The 21,707-nt window shown below is 53.4% G+C and overlaps 1 protein-coding gene across 4 annotated transcripts in view; it reads left to right on the top strand.

Annotated features, from left to right (window-relative positions):
• DNAH1 (dynein axonemal heavy chain 1) overlaps positions 1-21,707 on the top strand; it is a 124,072-nt gene that overhangs the window by 65,639 nt on the left and 36,726 nt on the right. For 2 of the 4 annotated variants that reach the window (XM_073645106.1, XM_073645105.1), the window contains 31 exons: positions 1,448-1,608; positions 1,741-1,898; positions 2,024-2,197; positions 3,679-3,717; positions 3,915-4,093; positions 4,187-4,417; positions 4,593-4,789; positions 4,865-5,000; positions 5,095-5,303; positions 5,377-5,548; positions 5,623-5,814; positions 6,484-6,594; positions 6,684-6,869; positions 7,025-7,216; positions 7,290-7,457; positions 8,016-8,207; positions 9,396-9,527; positions 9,601-9,726; positions 9,872-9,991; positions 10,086-10,235; positions 12,143-12,303; positions 12,480-12,705; positions 12,797-12,992; positions 13,209-13,360; positions 13,987-14,183; positions 14,266-14,410; positions 14,488-14,646; positions 14,742-14,873; positions 14,947-15,117; positions 15,291-15,470; positions 15,566-15,742. In XM_073645106.1, the coding sequence (XP_073501207.1) occupies positions 1,448-1,608; positions 1,741-1,898; positions 2,024-2,197; positions 3,679-3,717; positions 3,915-4,093; positions 4,187-4,417; positions 4,593-4,789; positions 4,865-5,000; positions 5,095-5,303; positions 5,377-5,548; positions 5,623-5,814; positions 6,484-6,594; positions 6,684-6,869; positions 7,025-7,216; positions 7,290-7,457; positions 8,016-8,207; positions 9,396-9,527; positions 9,601-9,726; positions 9,872-9,991; positions 10,086-10,235; positions 12,143-12,303; positions 12,480-12,705; positions 12,797-12,992; positions 13,209-13,360; positions 13,987-14,183; positions 14,266-14,410; positions 14,488-14,646; positions 14,742-14,873; positions 14,947-15,117; positions 15,291-15,470; positions 15,566-15,742 (5,121 nt within the window). The remainder of the gene's footprint in view (positions 1-1,447; positions 1,609-1,740; positions 1,899-2,023; positions 2,198-3,678; positions 3,718-3,914; positions 4,094-4,186; positions 4,418-4,592; positions 4,790-4,864; positions 5,001-5,094; positions 5,304-5,376; positions 5,549-5,622; positions 5,815-6,483; positions 6,595-6,683; positions 6,870-7,024; positions 7,217-7,289; positions 7,458-8,015; positions 8,208-9,395; positions 9,528-9,600; positions 9,727-9,871; positions 9,992-10,085; positions 10,236-12,142; positions 12,304-12,479; positions 12,706-12,796; positions 12,993-13,208; positions 13,361-13,986; positions 14,184-14,265; positions 14,411-14,487; positions 14,647-14,741; positions 14,874-14,946; positions 15,118-15,290; positions 15,471-15,565; positions 15,743-21,707) is intronic. The other 2 variants (XM_073645107.1, XM_073645108.1) reach the window with 1 other exon arrangement.

Genomic DNA, 21,707 nt, shown 5'->3' on the forward strand with positions numbered 1-21,707 from the left:
GTGTTCCTTGCAACTGAGTTGCCAGGTCCTGTCCTGTATCTAGTCTGTTTCTGCCACCCTGGGGGCTGTATACCCAGGCCTGTTACCTGTACCTGTGACTTCTAGTCAGTTTCCACCACATCGGGGGGCTGAGTTCCCAGGCTGGTTCCAGTATCTTGTTCCTGGTTCAGATCCGGTCTGAACAGTGTCCTAGTCCGTTACTTGTTTGTCTCTGTCTGTACCTTCCCCTTTTCCTGCAGTATCTCACCTAACTCCAACTCGTTGTCTCTGTACTTCTGTTTGTGAGTTTTGTGTCCACTCGCTACTTCATTGTAAGTACCTTGTGTGTATCTGGTTCTGCTCGTTCTGTTTCCCTGCCTCTGTATCTAACTCCTGTGTTCCAGCTATCTTCTTGTTTTTTCCAGTCTGTTCCATGTGAACAGATCCATGTCCTGTCTACCGCATCTGCGTTTTTTGCTCTGCTCTTGTTTGTCTACCGCATCTGCGGGTTTCGCTCTACTCTGCTTGTCTACCGCATCTGCGGGTTTTGCTTTGCTCTGCTTGTTTACCGCATCTGCGGGTTTTGCTCTGCTCTGCTTGTCTACCGCATCTGCGGGTTTTGCTTTGCTCTGCTTGTCTACTGCATCTGCGGGTTTTGCTCTGCTCTGCTTGTCTACCGCATTTGCGGGTTTTGCTCTGCTCTGCTTGTTTACCGCATCTGCGGGTTTTGCTCTGCTCTGCTTGTCTACCGCGCCTGCGGGTTTTGCTCTGCTCTGCTTGTCTACTGCGCCTGCGGGTTTTGCTCTGCTTGTCTACCGCACCTGCTGGTTTTGCTCTGCTCTGCTTGTCTACCACACCTGCGGGTTTTGCTCTGCTCTGCTTGTCTACCGCACCTGCGGGTTTTGCTCTGCTCTGCTTGTCTACCGCACCTGCGGGTTTTGCTCTGCTCTGCTTGTCTACCGCATCTGCGGGTTTTGCTCTGCTCTGCTTGTCTACCGCACCTGCGGCCCTGTTTCTGTATCCTAGTCAGTACTGGTTTCTGTCTTGACTGTGTTCCTACCTGCCAGTACCCATCTGTCTGCATATCAGCTGTGCATGCCAGTACCCACTTGTCTGCATACCAGCCGTGCCTGCCAGTACCTACCTGTCTGCATACCAGCCGTGCCTGCCAGTACCTACCTGTCTGCATACCAGCTAACCTGCCTGTTCCTGCATTCCCCGGTGTGGGTCAACAGCTGTGACCGGGGTCTGACCTGGAGTAGCACCTGGTCCCTCTGCTCGGTTCCTCCCTGGTTCACGGAGTCGACTGAGCCGCCGTGCGACCTTGGTTGGACCGGGTTGATACTTAGTCACGCCCCTCCAGGCACTCCTCGGTTCATGGTCCAGTGGGATCACTAATCACGCTCACGCCAGTCTGCCCGGGCGTGTGCGTAACACATTGTATCCGGACCTTGTATTGTGTCTGCAGGTTCTGTGTGTGGGTCCTACAGGGACCGGGAAGACCCTGACCATCTCTGACCAGCTGTTGAAGAACATGCCCCAGGAATACATCAGCCACTTCCTCATGTTTTCGGCACGGACCTCCGCCAATCAAACCCAAGATCTGATCGACAGCAAACTGGACAAAAGGCAAGAAACACCATGGGGCTGGGGGTGACAGGACGATCCTCAGAGTGCCCCCAATATCCTCAGCACCGCAGCGTTCATCCTGTCCATCATCTACAGGGACAGATTCATTCATCTGCCCTTTTGTAATCACAGGAGGAAGGGGGTGTTCGGACCACCGCTCGGGCGCTACTTCATCTTCTTCATCGATGACATGAACATGCCGGCCCTGGAGACGTACGGAGCGCAGCCCCCCATAGAGCTGCTGAGACAATGGCTGGACCACGGGGGATGGTACGACCGCAAGCAAATAGGTATCTGCACTAAGAAAGGGAAGGCGGCCGGTGCGGGTGTATGGGGGACAATCCCCGCCATTACGGGGGACAATCCCCGCATTTAGTTCATGACAATGTTCTTAGTCGTTTCTTCCATTTTGCAGGGGTCTTCAAGAAATTGGTGGACATTAATTTCCTGTGCGCCATGGGGCCCCCCGGAGGAGGCAGGAATCCGGTGTCGCCTCGTCTCACGCGTCACTTCAACTACTTGTGCTTTACTGAGATGGCGGACAGCAGCAAGAGCCGGATCTTCTCCACCATCCTGGGGAGCTGGATGGGTGAGTGGCCGAGGGCGAGACGTGGGGCGGCCGGAGAGCTGCAGATTCCGGATTATAACAGCGTTGCCGGACTAATGGAACTTTATTAGAACGATCCGTCCGCAGGGCTGAGCCGCCATCATTAATGGGTATTGGCAATTAAAGGGAGAGGTTTATTGGGACGTCCACGGATCCGGAGAGCGGGGCTCTAATAGGTCACATAGGAGCGGAGGCATCCACGTCACCCCTCCATTCATTCTATATGGGACCCCCCAGAGATTACAGTTTCCGGCAGTCCCATGAGAATGAATGCAGCAGCGGTGCACATGTGCTGCCATCGCTCCGTCCCACCAGGGCATTTATGTTCTCAGGATTGATCTGCTTTCTACCCTTTGGGTAAGTGATAACTTTTACTGATGGGATGAGCCCTTTTTGCTTGCCGTACACATTCGTGGTACATCAGACGCACAGTGTGTACAGGGCGACTGCCTTAGAGGATGGGGCGGATCAGGATCGGACACTCTGATTTCTACTGTCCTATACTTTTGTTCTCGGGACATAGGTCAGCGCCAGGGATATTTGGCAGCCGCCTACTCGCGGTATGGAGGACACATGCACGCTCCGCTGGCCGCACATGTGTAGGGGGTCAGGGGAGATATGACCGTCCCGGAGGCTCATTCACATGGGCTGATTACTCTGCTTTCATTGCTACACACCGAGCTTCAGAAGACAGAATAGTGTGACTTCATCAGCGCTCGTCTGTGTCCCTGTTCATCAGTGGCCCTGTTCATCAGTGGCCCTGTTCATCAGTGGCCCTGTTCATCAGTGGCCCTGTTCATCAGTGGCCCTGTTGATCAGTGGCCCTGTTGATCAGTGTCCTGTTGATCAGTGGCTCTGTTCATCAGTGTCCCTGTTCATCGGTGGCCCTGTTCATCGGCGGCCCTGTTCATCGGCGGCCCTGTTCATCGGCGGCCCTGTTCATCGGCGTCCCTGTTCATCGGCGTCCCTGTTCATCGGCGTCCCTGTTCATCGGCGTCCCTGTTCATCGGCGTCCCTGTTCATCGGCGTCCCTGTTCATCGGCGTCCCTGTTCATCGGCGTCCCTGTTCATCGGCGTCCCTGTTCATCGGCGACCCTGTTCATCGGCGACCCTGTTCATCGGCGACCCTGTTCATCGGCGACCCTGTTCATCGGCGGCCCTGTTCATCGGCGACCCTGTTCATCGGTGGCCCTGTGTGGGGTCAGAACGATAGTTACAACGATGGTTGTGAGTAGCATCGGGACACGGGGTGATGAGCCGCGGCCACGCTGATAAACCACCCGACAGACAAGCCTCTGTTCGCTCGTCTGTTGATCAGCGGCATGTCATCGGGTGGATTTACTCTGATTTATTGGATTTCCAGGATCGATAATATGTGTAATTTTACAGTTCTCCGCAGTATTAGACGTTTGTAGCCTCATGTAGGAGAATGTGCAGATTACTGAGCATTTCCCATTTTCTAGCTGGATTACTTGGAGACAGAAGTTACAAGGAAGCAGTCAGTAAGTGAGAAGAAGGAGTTGAGTGCTTGACAGGTCAGACGAAATGTTAAGGCAGCAAATAGACAGAGCTTGTGCTGTATCTGTGTAGATGTCTGTGGTGTCCTGGTTCTGAATCTGTGTAGTCCTCCGCTCATATTGTGTCTGGTTGAGTCTCAGGGGGAACCTTCATCTTTCTTTCTTTCTTTCCTTCCTTGCAGCGGGGGCCCCGGCGGTCCGGCATCTCTCGGAGCAGCTGGTGGAGGCGACCATTAAAGTGTACAACACAATCACATCACAGCTGCTCCCCACCCCTGCAAAGTCTCACTACACCTTCAATCTACGGGACCTGTCCAAGGTTTTCCAAGGCATATTGATGGCTGAACCAGCAAAGATGGAGGTGAGCCTCAGCGGGGAGGTACCGGGTGTCAGTATGGCGGATCCAAGGGCGACTGAAGGTCATTAATGCGTCTCCTTCTGATCTGTTTCGTAGGACCAGATCTGCCTGCTGAAGTTGTGGTACCATGAATCGTGCCGGGTCTTCCAGGACCGGCTGGTGAACGATGAGGACCGGAGATGGTTTGATGACCTGATGAAGGGACGGATGCAGGAGTTTGGGGCCACCTTCGAGGAGGTGATACCGCAGCAGCCGGTGCTGTTCGGGGACTTCATGACCTCAGGAACGGACTCCAAATACTATCAGCTCATCGAGGACCGGGAAAAGGTAGGAAGGAGGCACCAAACCATCAATGGGGCTTGTCTGTGCTCTGCCACCATAGCCGAGGATTCGTGTCCTTCAGTTCTTGTTTGTAGAAGACCCCGGCCCCCCCATTTCCTTGTAGCGTTGCTCACCTTTAAAGTCTGTGCTCCCGAGTATTCAGCTCTGTGTTTTCCATCAGCTCCTTCATGTCCTGGCGGATTACATGGAAGATTATAATCAGATCAACACATCAAAGATGAGGCTGGTCCTTTTCCTGGACGCCGTTCAGCACATTTGCCGGATCAGTCGTGTCCTGCGCCAACCACTCGGCAATGCCCTACTGCTCGGTGTTGGGGGGAGTGGGAGACAGTCCCTGACCAGACTGGCCAGTCACATGTAAGGACCCATCCTGGTCTATCTACACCATCTTATCCTGCACATTCACCTCTGTCTGACCCGATATCTTCCCAGGGCGGAATATGAATGTTTCCAGATCGAATTGTCTAAAAACTATGGAATCCCGGAGTGGAGAGAAGATATAAAGGGGATTCTGCTGAAAGCCGGGCTGCAGAACACTCCCATCACCTTCCTCTTCACTGACACCCAGGTTGGGCTGTCACCATCTTTCCTATGTGATTTGGAGATTTATTTCGCTGCAGTTTTCCAATATTTTCCTCTTCAAATAATCTTTTCTCTTTAAGATCAAGAACGAGTCTTTTCTCGAAGACATTAATAACATCCTGAATTCAGGGGACGTCCCGAACCTGTACGGTCCCGAGGAGCAGGATCAGATTGTCTCGGTGATGAAGCCGGTGGTACAAGACATGGGGCAGCAACCAACAAAAGCCAACCTAATGGCGGCCTACACACGACGGGTGAGGGGCAACATCCACACGGTGCTCTGCATGAGGTATGCATCCCTGACCCTTCCCGTACCCACGACGTGAGCATTGGTGGGTGTCTCATCATCGCTGCTTTCACAGTCCCATAGGGGAGGTCTTCCGCGCCCGTCTCCGGCAGTTCCCATCCTTAGTGACCTGCTGCACCATTGATTGGTTTGACGAGTGGCCGGCAGACGCCTTACAGTCAGTGGCCTCTTCATTCCTGATGGATATTCCAGAGCTCGAGTCCAGAGAGTCCGTGGTCCAAGGCATGGTAGGTCAGAGACACCAGACATTGCCTTCGTCTTGTAGCCGCCGTCCATAATCCCGTGCATCCTCCGGCTGCAGATCCAGATGTGCGTGGAGATGCATCAGTCCGTCGCTGTCAAGTCCAAGCAATACCTGGCGGAGCTCTCCCGGCATAATTACATCACACCCAAGAGTTACCTGGAGCTGCTGGGAATATACTCCAGTCTGATCGGCAAGAAACTGATGGAGATCAAGACGGCCAAGGAAAGGATGAAGAGCGGGCTAGATAAGGTGAGGACGGGGGTCCCGCACAAGACGGATCTACAGGGGACACTATCCCCTTCCATCTACTGCATTTATTTTCATTCCACAATGACGTCTGATTTTTTTTATCTATACTACGCTTTATCGGTTTAAGATTTTAGATTGTCTCCGAGACTTATGGGTGCACGCGAGGTCTCCTCCATGAGAAATAGACCCGTCTTTATTGGGGATAATATGCCCCTAATTTGCGACCCTTGCAACAAGACTGAGGATAAAGAAGACCCCCCATCTGCAGACAGCTGTTACGGGGTCTTGCCGCTTGTACACTGGGACATGCATTGAGTTGTGGGGTCGCTGCTTCTCGTAGGTTGCTTTATGGCTTCTGGAAGAGAGATAACTTGCTTGCTTATTTTGTGCCTGTCCCATAAGACTCCTTCCGCCAGCTGGTGGTCTCCAGACGGAGGGGCTTCACCGCTAGTCCTCTAGATACCATTGTTGACACCGGACTATACTCTTCCAATATGGAGGGATTTTGATGCCCCGGTCCGCACCTCCCGGCTCTGTTTTTGCCCATTCTGCTCTCCCACACCTCACAGGACAATGGTGACGTTTTCTACGTCCAGGGCTCGCCGGGATCACTGCTCCGTCTGAGTCATGGTGCAGTCTGACTCCTCATTCTTGCTCCGATTTTCTCAGCTCCTTCACACGGCCGAGGATGTGGCCAAGATGCAAGAGGAATTGGAGACAATGCGGCCATTGCTGGAGGAGGCGGCACAAGACACGGTCACTACAATGCAGAAAATCCAGGTAAAACAGACTCGGCGCCTCTTGTTTCTCGAAGCATTTTTATATTTTTTGCTTCCATCTCGCTAAAAATCAGGAACTTTTTCTTCCAGGAAGACACTGCAGTAGCCGAAGCCACCAGGACCTCGGTGCAGGTGGAGGAAGCCAAGGCCACAGAGAAGGCCGGCAAAGCCCAGGAGATTGCAGACGATGCCCAGAAGGACCTGGACGAGGCTCTGCCGGCCCTGGACGCCGCTCTCGCCAGCCTGAAGTCTCTTAATAAGAATGATGTCACGGAGGTGGGTGATGCTCGCTAGCCACGTGCGCCCGTCTCCGAAACAGATGGGAGCACACGAGCATGATGACGAGTCGCCATGTCATGGCACGAAGCAGCAAAGTGCAGAAATGCCTCATTCCAGGCACTAAATCTGTATGTGGGAACCTCCGCCAACAGGTCCGGGCCATGCAGCGCCCCCCAGTGGGAGTAAAACTCGTGATTGAAGCCGTCTGCATAATGAAAGGCATCAAAGCAAAGAAAGTGGCTGGAGAGAAGCCTGGTAGCAAAGTAGACGACTACTGGGAGCCGGGGAAAGGTCTTCTGCAAGACCCCGGCAAGTTCCTGGAGGGGCTGTTCAAGTTTGACAAGGTAATAGTCGATAATCCAGCCAGAAGGGTGAAGAGCGGAATTCCCGATCTGACGGCCTCTCCTCTGTCCTCAGGATAATATCCCGGATACCGTGATCAAAGCCATACAGCCGTACATCGATAACGAGGAGTTCCAGCCGGAGGCCATCGCCAGGGTGTCCAAGGCCTGTACCTCCATCTGCCAGTGGGTCCGGGCCATGCATAAATATCACTTTGTGGCTAAAGCCGTGGAGCCCAAAAGAGTGAGTACAAGGAGCCCGCGATCCATAAAAGCCTTACTCTTAATATGGGGGCTGATTGGCCTGCTCTTACTGTCAAGAATCCTTTCCATCTGTGAAGATCATATCCCCACAGGACAGAAAAGTCTGACACTAATTCTGCTGATTTCACCACAAATCCCCTGCAGAATTTGCAGGAGTAACGTGTGGATTTTGCTGCAGATTCAGTGGCTTCTCTACAATGAAAGGTGGAAAATCTGCCGAAACGACAGCAGCACCGCCGATCATTGCCGAGAAATTCCACAGGAGTCGGATAAGATCTGTTAAACCTGTATTCTGCTGTGGATTTTCCACCACAGATCCACACAGAATATCTGCAGCTTTCCCTCCCTTGTGGACAAACCCGTAATCTGCAGCAGTGGAAGGATTCTCCGCAGTAACAGCTGAATCAGATTCACAAAGGGAGCTGGTGAACGGTCCAAATGGCAGCCGTCTTCTTGTGATCCCGTGATCATGTTCTAAGTCCTTAGCGGTAATTCACGTTACTCGCGACGCATTAACACATCTGACTGTTTTCTGCAGCAAGCGCTAAAAGAATCTCAGGAAGATTTAGCCGAGACCCAGAAGATCCTGGATGAAGCCAAAGCTCGACTGAACGAGGTGGAGGAGGGGATCGCAACGCTACAGGCAAAGTACCGGGACTGCGTGTCCAAGAAGGAAGAACTGGAACAGAAATGTGACCAGTGTGAACAGAAGCTGATCCGCGCTGATAAGGTAGAGGACACCAGCGCACTCAGCACAGACATCTGCCGCAGGGCCATGAGCGCCATCCTTCATCCATCTGACTGCCTCCATTCTCATAGTTGACCCCGTTCCGCATCCATCGGTCAGTCTCCTTTCTTGTAGTTGATCCCATCTGATGGTCTCCTTTCTCATAGTTGATCCCATCTGACTGTCTCCTTTCTCGTAGTTGATCCCATCTTGCTTCCATCTTTCTTGTAGTTGATCCCATCTGATGGTCTCCTTTCTCATAGTTGATCCCATCTGACGGTCTCCTTTCTCGTAGTTGATCCCATCTTGCTTCCATCTTTCTTGTAGTTGATCTCATCTGATGGTCTCCTTTCTCATAGTTGATCCCATCTGACTGTCTCCTTTCTCGTAGTTGATCCCATCTTGCTTCCATCTTTCTTGTAGTTGATCCCATCTGATGGTCTCCTTTCTCATAGTTGATCCCATCTGATGGTCTCCTTTCTCGTAGTTGATCCCATCTGATGGTCTCCTTTCTCGTAGTTGATCTTATCTGATGGTCTCCTTTCTCGTAGTTGATCCCATCTGATGGTCTCTTTTCTCGTAGTTGATCCCATCTGATGGTCTCTTTTCTCGTAGTTGATCCCATCTGATGGTCTCTTTTCTCGTAGTTGATCCCATCTGATGGTCTCTTTTCTCGTAGTTGATCCCATCTGATCGTCTCCTTTCTGATAGTGGATCCCATCTTGCTTCCATCTGACGGTCTCCTTTCTCGTAGTTGATCCCATCTCGCTTCCATCTGATGGTCTCTTTCTCGTAGTTGATCCCATCTTGCTTCCATCTGACGGTCTCCTTTCTCGTAGTTGATCCCATCTGATGGTCTCTTTTCTCGTAGTTGATCCCATCTGATGGTCTCTTTTCTCGTAGTTGATCCCATCTGATGGTCTCTTTTCTCGTAGTTGATCCCATCTGATGGTCTCTTTTCTCGTAGTTGATCCCATCTGATGGTCTCTTTTCTCGTAGTTGATCCCATCTGATCGTCTCCTTTCTGATAGTGGATCCCATCTTGCTTCCATCTGACGGTCTCCTTTCTCGTAGTTGATCCCATCTCGCTTCCATCTGATGGTCTCTTTCTCGTAGTTGATCCCATCTTGCTTCCATCTGACAGTCTCCTTTCTCGTAGTTGATCCCATCTGATGGTCTCCTTTCTCGTAGTTGATCACTGGCTTAGCTGACGAGCGGCAGCGCTGGCAGGATACGGTCCTAAATCTGGAGAAGCTGCTAGTGAACGTTACAGGGGATCTGTTGCTCTGCGCCGGCTTCCTGGCTTATCTCGGACCGTTCACGGTGAGGATCTGGTTTGGTCTCGCTGTACTTTTGAACTTTGCACTTCATTGATTAATGTCCTCCGGCCCCCCAGGGACAATACCGGACCGCTCTGTTTGAGCAGTGGACTAAGAAGCTGAGGGATCTGTCGGTGCCGTGCACACAGGAGCCATCGCTCATCGGGACCCTGGGGGACCCTGTGAAAATCCGCTCCTGGCAGGTGAGGTGCTGATGTCGCTGCTCAGATGTTTCCGGACTCTCCTGATCCGGGCGACGGCTGCGGAGGCCGCGGAGAGCTCATTTTGCGCTGTATTTGCACGATGCGCTTCTGTGTCACCGCATCACCGTGAATCCCCTCATTGCAGATTGCAGGACTCCCGAACGACGCGCTGTCGGTGGAGAACGGAGTGATCACTCAGTATTCCCAGCGCTGGTCTCATTTCATCGACCCCCAAGGTCAGGCCAACCGGTGGATCAAGAACTTGGTGAGTTGTCCCAAGGCGACCGTGGAGATCAGCCAGTGATCCTGATCCGCAGCACGTGGTCCGATATATCCACCTCGCCGCTATCACTCCACAGGAGAAGGACAACGGCCTGGACGTGGTGAAGCTCAGCGACCGCGACTTTCTGCGCAGCTTGGAAAATGCCATCCGCTTCGGGAAGCCGTTCATGCTGGAGAATGTAGGAGAAGAGCTGGATCCTGCGCTGGAGCCGGTGCTGCTGAAACAGGTGAACCGCGGGGAGCGTCACCGAGAAAAGGTGGTGCCAAAATCCCTGCCGTACATGCCACGTGCCAGGCTCGCTGCATAGCACACATGTACCAGGGATAAGTGCAAACTGCTCACATTTCCCATTGTGGGGCTCCTAGCAAGCGTGCATGACCTTCACACAATCCCAAATGCACTGAATCTATTGCAGGGGTCGTCTCACCTCATTGAATGCTTGCAATAAAAAGAAAATTTGCAGTTCACCTATTGTTAAAATTCCTCGCTGTTCTCAAGAATGGATGAATATTTGATTCTACAGTTTACGGCTTGTTGCCAAGGTAACCGGCCACCACTGCAGCCTAGCAAAGGTAGCTAGTGTCCTAGGCAATGAGCGCAGCTGGAAGAATTACTGTCCCAAAACCGCCTTCACCTACAGAATGGCAGAGCGCGCAGTATTAGCCAACGGCACAACCATGTCCTAGGCCTGAGCTGTCAATCAACAGGTGCGCACCGCCCCCCCCCCGGCAAGCAAGAAGATGGAGGCAGACGAGCAGTGCCCGCTATAGATCAATAATGAATACAGCACTTTAAGTAATGTATTTGGCACAAATCACTCCCACTAGATGGGTGTAAGAAGTGCCGGGCCTTTAGAGTTTCGTTTTTGCACCTCACTAGACAGATTTGTTTCTAGAAAAGGGAACGTGGATGAGAAGAGTCATAAAATGCACCAGGTCCATTAATGACATGCACCAATGTTTTGGCACAAAGTATCAATATAAAGTATCGGTGTAACGTATCAATATAAAGTATCAATATAAAGTATCGGTGTAACGTATCGGTGTAACGTATCAATATAAAGTATCAATATAAAGTATCGGTGTAACGTATCAATATAAAGTATCGGTGTAACGTATCAATATAAAGTATCGGTGTAACGTATCAATATAAAGTATCGGTGTAACGTATCAATATAAAGTATCGGTGTAACGTATCAATATAAAGTATCAATATAAAGTATCGGTGTAACGTATCGGTGTAACGTATCAATATAAAGTATCGGTGTAACGTATCAATATAAAGTATCGGTGTAACGTATCAACATAAAGTATCAATATAAAGTATCGGTGTAACGTATCGGTGTAACGTATCAATATAAAGTATCGGTGTAACGTATCGGTGTAACGTATCAATATAAAGTATCGGTGTAACGTATCGGTGTAACGTATCAATATAAAGTATCGGTGTAACGTATCGGTGTAACGTATCAATATAAAGTATCGGTGTAACGTATCAATATAAAGTATCGGTGTAACGTATCAACATAAAGCATCAATATAAAGTATCAATATAAAGTATCGGTGTAACGTATCAATATAAAGTATCAATATAAAGTATCGGTGTAACGTATCAATATAAAGTATCAATATAAAGTATCGGTGTAATGTATCAGCATAACTATCTGTGTAACTTATCCGCGTAATGTATCGGTGTAACGTATGCCAGGCAAGAGGTGGAATAAGACAGTATGTAAGATGTTGATGGAGGTGCAGGAATCTTGCACACAGCGTGCGCCTCCTCCTCCTCCGCCTCCTCCTCTTCCTCCTTTTCGTCTGCAGCTGCTCAACCACTGCCAGTCGTCTCCATGCCAGCCAGTTCTTTAATGGCCCATGTAATGTATACAGGCCGATTAAATGTCCTCGGCAGCACATACCGGACGATGTGCTGCTGACAACGATGCTCATAAATCATCACACCGGATGAACGGAACTGCCGGCCAGACCAGATGGGCCGATCACAGGGACGAGGGCTCCTACTAATGATCGTTCCCCGATTCTCGTCCCTTCTATTATGGTGACATAACCCGTGGCCTGACGTGTCTGATCTGTGACTGCCGCCCGGTTCTCTCCTGATCCTCCCTCCACATCACAGACGTACAAGCAGCAGGGGAGCACCGTCCTCCGTCTGGGCGATGCCGTCATCCCGTATCATGATGACTTCAGGATGTACATCACAACCAAACTGCCGAACCCCCATTATCCACCAGAAATCTGCACCAAAGTCACGCTCATCAACTTCACGCTTTCTCCCAGGTAAACGGCGTTTGCTAAAAAGTGTGTCAGCCATGACCAGTGCCCTGTGTGTGACTGCCAGCAGCGGTGGGATCTCACCCATCAGTCTGACCGCTAGACATAAGGAGGGGATTCCTATAGACATGACAGGCAGAGTCTCCGCTCTCCTGACTCCATCCCTGGTCGTCTCCCTCTAGTGGCCTGGAGGACCAGCTCCTCGGACAGGTTGTGGCTGAAGAACGTCCGGATTTAGAAGAAGCCAAGAATCAATTAATTCTCTCTAATGCTAAAATGCGTCAGGAGCTGAAGGAAATCGAGGACGAGATCCTGATGCGTCTCAGCTCCTCGCAAGGAAACCCGGTGGATGATGTGGATCTGATCAAAGTGCTGGAGGCCTCAAAAGTGAAAGCTGGAGAGATCAAGGTGAGTGATCAGCAGATCGCAGGGATCGCGCTCGGCACCAGCCATCATTTGCTAACTTTTTCTGTGATTTTTTTTTTTCTTTTCAACAAAGGCAAAAGTTCAGGTGGCGGAGCAGACGGAGAGAGACATCGACATCACGCGGCGGCAGTACGTGCCCGTAGCTGCGAGGACGCAGATCCTGTTCTTCTGTGTCTCGGACCTGTCCAATGTGGACCCCATGTATCAGTACTCGCTGGAGTGGTTCCTGGGGATCTTCTCTGCCGCTATCGCCAATTCTGAGAGAGCAGGTAATCCCCTCCGAAATCTGTGTCTTCATCCACTAATATCTGGACCCTATTACCGAGTCGTTTTCATGGTGGACATGGCTGAGCTCAGAGCTGCTGCACCTTCCGTCCACGCCGGCCTTCAGCGTCCGGTCACCCTGTGGCTTCTTTTCTCGCTGTGCATGCTCCGTATGTTATCAGCGGCTCCAGATGACCCGTGAACATCATTTTCTCCTTCAGAAACGGTGGAGAAAAGAATCGACAACATCAACACGTTCTTCACCTTCAGTCTCTACAGCAACGTCTGCCGCAGTCTCTTCGAAAAGCACAAGCTGATGTTCTCCTTCCTGCTGTGCGTGCGGATCCTGATGGACGAAGGGCTCATTAATATGGTGAGGGCACCGTCCTCCGCCTCAGGGCGCCGTCCTCCGCCCCCCCGAGCCCGGCAGAGAGAAACACCTCACAGCCTTAGTCACATCAGTGCTCGTTGGAGATAAATGAGTGATTGCGCCCCTGGTGAACGTGCGCAGCCACTATGGGGACAGGAGAGCATCAATGGTCACATCGGTGCTCGTTGGAGATAAATGAGTGATCGCGCCCCTGGTGAACGTGCGCAGCCACTATGGGGACAGGAGAGCATCAATGGTCACATCAGTGCTCGTTGGAGATAAATGAGTGATCGCGCCCCAGGTGAACGTGCGCAGCCACTATGGGGACAGGAGAGCATCAATGGTCACATCAGTGCTCGTTGGAGATAAATGAGTGATCGCGCCCCTGGTGAACGTGCGCAGCCACTATGGGGACAGGAGAGCATCAATTATCACATCGGTGCTCGTTGGAGATAAATGAGTGATCGCGCCCCAGATGAACGTGCGCAGCCACTATGGGGACAGGAGAGCATCAATGGTCACATCAGTGGTCCTGCCCTATTCTCTCAGCGTGTCCTTCCAGGGCCTGTAGAGGAGTCATCACCCTGTAGCTACTGACACCCTGATACTTTTGTATATAATGTATCCAGGAAGAATGGCGCTTCTTGCTGTCCGGCGGCACGGCGCCCACGCTGGCTGACAACGCCTGTGCGGAATGGCTGACCGAGCGAGCGTGGCGGGACATCCAGGCCTTGAGCACGCTCAGCAACTTCAGTAGCATCAAAGAGCAAATCCTTCTCCACCGCGAGGAATACAGACGGGTCTGTGACAGTGCCGAGCCGCAGCGGTGAGCATGGCCGCCATCCCGTGTGTGACACCCGGCCTCCGTGGTGGTAATATGCTGTCACCTGTACTCTGCTGATTTTCAGGGAGGGTCTTCCTGGTGAATTGGAGCAGAAATTAGATTCCTTCCAAAAGCTGTTGATTCTGCGATGTCTACGGGGCGACAAAGTGACCAACGCCATGCAGGACTACGTCTGCCAGCAACTGGGCCAGCGCTTCATTGAGCCCCAGGTGAGTGCCGCAGGCCGCCCCGGTGGATGCGCCATTGCCCCCAGCACTGGATTTGTAATACTGATGCTTGATTCCAGACTTCGGAGCTGGGGGCCGTGTACCGCCAGTCGTCTCCGGTGACTCCGCTGATCTTCATCTTATCGCCTGGCACCGATCCAGCCGCCGATCTCTACAAATTTGCAGAGGAGATGAGATTTTCCAAGAAATTAACTGCGATATCACTGGGTCAGGGGCAGGTGTGTACCCCCTCACTGCCGTCCACCACACCTTGCTGGGGGGTCCGGGCTCCTGTCATTGTCATTCCTGGACATTCCCATTGTTCTATCCACAGGGTCCTCGGGCTGAAGCCATGATGCGTAACGCCATGGAACGTGGAAAGTGGGTGTTTTTCCAAAATTGCCACCTTGCCCCGAGTTGGATGCCTTCGTTAGAAAGATTGATAGAGAATATAGACCCAGATAAGGTAGATACTTGTGCCCCCCGCTCATCGCCCAAATTCTGCGATGCCCCCGTGTCATGGCTTCTTGTTCGTTTAGGTTCACCGAGACTTTAGGCTTTGGCTCACCAGTATGCCCAGTAACCAGTTCCCAGTATCCATCCTGCAGAACGGCTCTAAACTCACCATCGAGCCTCCACGGGGCGTGAAAGCAAATCTCCTGCGCACCTACCTGAGTCTGAGCGACGCGGAGCTGAACGAGTGCAGGAAGGTGGGTGTGCTCCGCTCCCCAGAGCGCCCCCGGGTGGCGCTCGGCAGGATCGGCCGGTTCTGTTCTGTCTGTGGTGATATCGGGGATGCCGGAGCTTCCCGGATGGGTTTTTACCGCCGTCTGCATAGGACAAGTTTCTCCCTCTCATTTCTTGCGCCCATTTCTCGCCTCAGGCTCCTGAATTCAAGGCGCTGCTGCTGTCCCTCTGCCTCTTCCATGGGAGCATCCTCGAAAGGCGAAAGTTTGGACCATTGGGGTTTAATATCCCCTATGAATTCACAGATGGAGATCTCCGAATTTGCATTTCTCAGCTGCGAATGTTCCTGGAGGAATACACCGACATCCCCTACAAGGTGCGGCGGCCGTGCGCGGCGGCCGTGTGCGGCCATTGCCCGTCAGCGGCGTCGCAGAGCCGGCAATGCGGGTGACATCTGTGCTCCTCCGGCAGGTTCTGCGATACACAGCCGGGGAGATCAACTACGGCGGCCGCGTCACCGACGACTGGGACCGACGCTGCCTCCTGAACATCCTGCAGGACTTCTATCAGCCCCCAGTCCTAGAAGACGGGCACAGGTTCTCCGAGTCCGGGGTGTACGGGCAGATCAGCCCGGCCTACGACCTGAACGTGAGGATCCGTCCGGCGTGGTAGCGCTGATGATACGTAGATCCATGTGATCCGCCAGCGCGGCCTGCACCGTAGACTACTGCGCTCTGCTGATGCTGCGTCTGTGCAGATACTCCGACACTGCCATATATCAACACACGATACATATTAACCCCAAGGGGATACGGACGCCTTCAGGAACTGTTTCTAAAATACATGTATTTCAATTTCATTAACAATTTTGCACATTTCGGATTTACAGGCTCTTTGGTTCCCTGCATATTACTGGCTGCAGGATAAGTTAAATGAGAATCAGTCAGTGAGCTCATCCTGACAGGGACATGGTAACACTTGTGTCTTTTTCTGATCTCCTCTCTGCTGATTTACGACCAACTCAACTTTGAGGTGGTCCTTGGTTATAAATCAGCACGTAGGAGTTCAGAGCAAGTCAGATAAAAGAGTTATGAACTGACTGAGCTCGCTGACACATACTCTGGTAACTCATTCTGTAGCTAGCAGCATGCAGGTAAAGAACCTGTAAAATCCAAAATGTGCAACGTTTTTATTTTACAAGATGATTTCTAGCCCAAAATACATGTATTTAAGTAAAAAAAATTGTCCATATCCTTAAAGGGGAACTCCATGGGGTTGATGCAGAACTGCATGAAGGCTTTGTATGCAGCAGGGCACAGGCCGGAGCGTGGGGGTTGGACTCCGTGCTCGGTGCTTTACGTTGTGACCCTCTCCTCCTCGCTCGGTGCTTTACGTTGTGCCCCTCATCCTCCTCTTCCTCCGCTCTCGGTGCTTTACGTTGTGACCCTCTTCCTCCGCGCTCGGTGCTTTACGTTGTGACCCTCTTCCTCCTCTTCCTCCGCGCTCGGTGCTTTACGTTGTGACCCTCTTCCTCCTCGCTCGGTGCTTTACGTTGTGACCCTCTTCCTCCGCGCTCGGTGCTTTACGTTGTGACCCTCTTCCCCCTCTTCCTCCGCGCTCGGTGCTTTACGTTGTGATCCTCTTCCTCCTCTTCCTCCTCGCTCGGTGCTTTACGTTGTGACCCTCTTCCTCCTCTTCCTCCTCGCTCGGTGCTTTACGTTGTGCCCCTCATCCTCCTCTTCCTCCGCTCTCGGTGCTTTACGTTGTGACCCTCTTCCTCCGCGCTCGGTGCTTTACGTTGTGACCCTCTTCCTCCTCTTCCTCCGCGCTCGGTGCTTTACGTTGTGACCCTCTTCCTCCGCGCTCGGTGCTTTACGTTGTGACCCTCTTCATCCTCTTCCTCCTCGCTCGGTGCTTTACGTTGTGACCCTCTTCCTCCTCTTCCTCCGCGCTCGGTGCTTTACATTGTAAACCCTCTTCCTCCTCGCTCGGTGCTTTACGTTGTGCCCCTCTTCCTCCTCGCTCGGTGCTTTACGTTGTGCCCCTCTTCCTCCTCTTCCTCCTCGCTCGGTGCTTTACGTTGTGCCCCTCTTCCTCCTCTTCCTCCTCGCTCGGTGCTTTACGTTGTGCCCCTCTTCCTCCTCTTCCTCCTCGCTCGGTGCTTTACGTTGTGCCCCTCTTCCTCCTCGTTCGGTGCTTTACGTTGTGCCCCTCTTCCTCCTCGCTCGGTGCTTTACGTTGTGCCCCTCTTCCTCCTCGCTCGGTGATTTACGTTGTGACCCTCTTCCTCCTCTTCCTCTGCGCTCGGTGCTTTACGTTGTGACCCTCTTCCTCCTCTTCCTCCTTGCTCTGTGCTTTATGTTCTGCCCCTCTTCCTCCTCTTCCTCCTCGCTCGGTGCTTTACGTTGTGCCCCTCTTCCTCCTCGCTCGGTGCTTTACGTTGTGCCCCTCTTCCTCCGCGCTCGGTGCCTTACGTTGTGCCCCTCTTCCTCTCTTCCTCCTCTTCCTCCGCGCTCGGTGCTTTACGTTGTGCCCCTCTTCCTCCGCGCTTGGTGCTTTACGTTGTGACCCTCTTCCTCCTCTTCCTCCTCGCTTGGTGCTTTACGTTGTGACCCTCTTCCTCCTCGCTCGGTGCTTTACGTTGTGCCCCTCTTCCTCCTCTTCCTCCTCGCTCGGTGCTTTACGTTGTGACCCTCTTCCTCCTCGCTCGGTGCTTTACGTTGTGCCCCTCTTCCTCCTCTTCCTCCTCGCTCGGTGCTTTACGTTGTGCCCCTCTTCCTCCTCGCTCGGTGCTTTACGTTGTGCCCCTCTTCCTCCTCTTCCTCCGCGCTCAGTGCTTTACGTTGTGCCCCTCTTCCTCCTCGCTCGGTGCTTTACATTGTGCCCCTCTTCCTCCGCGCTCGGTGCTTTATGTTGTGCCCCTCTTCCTCCTCTTCCTCCGCGCTCGGTGCTTTACGTTGTGACTCTTCCTCCGCGCTCGGTGCTTTACGTTGTGCCCCTCTTCCTCCTCGCTCGGTGCTTTATGTTGTGCCTCTCTTCCTCTTCTTCCTCCGCGCTCGGTGCTTTAGGTTGTGCCCCTCTTCCTCCTCTTCCTCCGCTCTCAGTGCTTTAGGTTGTGACCCTCTTCCTCCGCGCTCGGTGCTTTACGTTGTGACCCTCTTCCTCCTCGCTCGGTGCTTTACGTTGTGCCTCTCTTACTCCTCTTCCTCCTCGCTCGGTGCTTTACGTTGTGACCCTCTTCCTCCTCGCTCGGTGCTTTACGTTGTGCCCCTCTTCCTCCTCGCTCGGTGCTTTACGTTGTGCCCCTCTTCCTCCTCGCTCGGTGCTTTACGTTGTGCCCCTCTTCCTCCGCGCTCGGTGCCTTACGTTGTGCCCCTCTTCCTCTCTTCCTCCTCTTCCTCCGCGCTCGGTGCTTTACGTTGTGCCCCTCTTCCTCCGCGCTTGGTGCTTTACGTTGTGACCCTCTTCCTCCTCTTCCTCCTCGCTTGGTGCTTTACGTTGTGACCCTCTTCCTCCTCGCTCGGTGCTTTACGTTGTGCCCCTCTTCCTCCTCTTCCTCCTCGCTCGGTGCTTTACGTTGTGACCCTCTTCCTCCTCGCTCGGTGCTTTACGTTGTGCCCCTCTTCCTCCTCTTCCTCCTCGCTCGGTGCTTTACGTTGTGCCCCTCTTCCTCCTCGCTCGGTGCTTTACGTTGTGCCCCTCTTCCTCCTCTTCCTCCGCGCTCAGTGCTTTACGTTGTGCCCCTCTTCCTCCTCGCTCGGTGCTTTACATTGTGCCCCTCTTCCTCCGCGCTCGGTGCTTTATGTTGTGCCCCTCTTCCTCCTCTTCCTCCGCGCTCGGTGCTTTACGTTGTGACTCTTCCTCCGCGCTCGGTGCTTTACGTTGTGCCCCTCTTCCTCCTCGCTCGGTGCTTTATGTTGTGCCTCTCTTCCTCTTCTTCCTCCGCGCTCGGTGCTTTAGGTTGTGCCCCTCTTCCTCCTCTTCCTCCGCTCTCAGTGCTTTAGGTTGTGACCCTCTTCCTCCGCGCTCGGTGCTTTACGTTGTGACCCTCTTCCTCCTCGCTCGGTGCTTTACGTTGTGCCTCTCTTACTCCTCTTCCTCCTCGCTCGGTGCTTTACGTTGTGACCCTCTTCCTCCTCGCTCGGTGCTTTACGTTGTGCCCCTCTTCCTCCTCGCTCGGTGCTTTACGTTGTGCCCCTCTTCCTCCGCGCTCGGTGCTTTACGTTGTGCCCCTCTTCCTCCTCTTCCTCCTCGCTCGGTGCTTTACGTTGTGCCCCTCTTCCTCCTCTTCCTCCGCGCTCGGTGCTTTACGTTGTGACCCTCTTCCTCCTCTTCCTCCCCGCTCGGTGCTTTACGTTGTGCCTCTCTTCCTCCTCTTCCTCCTCGCTCGGTGCTTTAGGTTGTGCCTCTCTTCCTTCTCTTCCTCCTCGCTCGGTGCTTTAGGTTGTGACCCTCTTCCTCCTCTTCCTCCGCTCTCAGTGCTTTAGGTTGTGACCCTCTTCCTCCGCGCTCGGTGCTTTACGTTGTGACCCTCTTCCTCCTCGCTCGGTGCTTTACGTTGTGCCTCTCTTACTCCTCTTCCTCCTCGCTCGGTGCTTTACGTTGTGAGCCTCTTCCTCCGCGCTCGGTGCTTTACGTTGTGACCCTCTTCCTCCGCGCTCGGTGCTTTACGTTGTGACTCTCTTCCTCCGCACTCGGTGCTTTAGGTTGTGCCCCTCTTCCTCCGCGCTCGGTGCTTTACGTTGTGCCCCTCTTCCTCCGCGCTCGGTGTTTTACGTTGTGCCCCTCTTCCTCCGCGCTCGGTGCTTTACGTTGTGCCCCTCTTCCTCCTCGCTCGGTGCTTTACGTTGTGCCCCTCTTCCTCCTCGCTCGGTGCTTTACGTTGTGACCCTCTTCCTCCTCGCTCGGTGCTTTACGTTGTGCCCCTCTTCCTCCTCGCTCGGTGCTTTACGTTGTGCCCCTCTTCCTCCTCTTCCTCCTCGCTCGGTGCTTTACGTTGTGCCCCTCTTCCTCCTCGCTCGGTGCTTTACGTTGTGCCCCTCTTCCTCCTCTTCCTCCGCGCTCAGTGCTTTACGTTGTGCCCCTCTTCCTCCGCGCTCAGTGCTTTAGGTTGTGCCCCTCTTCCTCTTCTTCCTCCTCGCTCGGTGCTTTAGGTTGTGCCCCTCTTCCTCCTCGCTCGGTGCTTTAGGTTGTGCCCCTCTTCCTCCTCGCTCGGTGCTTTAGGTTGTGCCCCTCTTCCTCCTCTTCCTCCTCGCTCGGTGCTTTACGTTGTGACCCTCTTCCTCCTCTTCCTCCTCGCTCGGTGCTTTAGGTTGTGCCCCTCTTCCTCCTCGCTCGGTGCTTTACGTTGTGCCCCTCTTCCTCCTCTTCCTCCTCGCTCGGTGCTTTACGTTGTGCCCCTCTTCCTCCTCGCTCGGTGCTTTACGTTGTGACCCTCTTCCTCCTCGCTCGGTGTTTTACGTTGTGACCCTCTTCCTCCTCGCTCGGTGCTTTACGTTGTGCCTCTCTTCCTCCTCTTCCTCCTCGCTCGGTGCTTTAGGTTGTGCCCCTCTTCCTCCTCGCTCGGTGCTTTAGGTTGTGCCCCTCTTCCTCCTCTTCCTCCTCGCTCGGTGCTTTAGGTTGTGCCCCTCTTCCTCCTCGCTTGGTGCTTTACGTTGTGCCTCTCTTCCTCCTCGCTCGGTGCTTTAGGTTGTGCCCCTCTTCCTCCTCTTCCTCCTCGCTCGGTGCTTTACGTTGTGCCCCTCTTCCTCCTCTTCCTCCTCGCTCGGTGCTTTAGGTTGTGCCCCTCTTCCTCCTCTTCCTCCTCGCTCGGTGCTTTACGTTGTGACCCTCTTCCTCCTCGCTCGGTGCTTTACGTTGTGCCTCTCTTCCTCCTCTTCCTCCTCGCTCGGTGCTTTATGTTGTGCCCCTCTTCCTCCTCTTCCTCCTCGCTCGCTGCTTTACGTTGTGACCCTCTTCCTCCTCGCTCGGTGCTTTACGTTGTGCCTCTCTTTCTCCTCTTCCTCCTCGCTCGGAGCTTTACGTTGTGCCCCTCTTCCTCCTCGCTCGGTGCTTTACGTTGTGCCCCTCTTACTCCTCTTCCTCCGCGCTCGGTGCTTTACGTTGTGACCCTCTTCCTCCGCGCTCAGTGCTTTACGTTGTGACCCTCTTCCTCCGCGCTCGGTGCTTTATGTTGTGACCCTCTTCCTCCGCGCTCGGTGCTTTACGTTGTGACCCTCTTCCTCCGCGCTCGGTGCTTTAGGTTGTGCCCCTCTTCCTCCGCGCTCGGTGCTTTACGTTGTGCCCCTCTTCCTCCGCGCTCGGTGCTTTACGTTGTGCCCTTCTTCCTCCTCTTCCTCCGCGCTCGGTGCTTTACGTTGTGCCCCTCTTCCTCCTCGCTTCGGTGCTTTACGTTGTGCCCCTCTTCCTCCTCGCTCGGTGCTTTACGTTGTGACCCTCTTCCTCCTCGCTCGGTGCTTTACGTTGTGACCCTCTTCCTCCTCGCTCGGTGCTTTACGTTGTGCCCCTCTTCCTCCTCGTTCGGTGCTTTACGTTGTGCCCCTCTTCCTCCTCTTCCTCCTCGCTCAGTGCTTTACGTTGTGCCCCTCTTCCTCCTCTTCCTCCGCGCTCAGTG

This window comes from Phyllobates terribilis, unplaced genomic scaffold, assembly GCF_046119375.1.
Source record: "Phyllobates terribilis strain yellow unplaced genomic scaffold, ASM4611937v1 Scaffold_8__6_contigs__length_399053987, whole genome shotgun sequence".
Classification (NCBI taxonomy): domain Eukaryota; kingdom Metazoa; phylum Chordata; class Amphibia; order Anura; family Dendrobatidae; genus Phyllobates; species Phyllobates terribilis.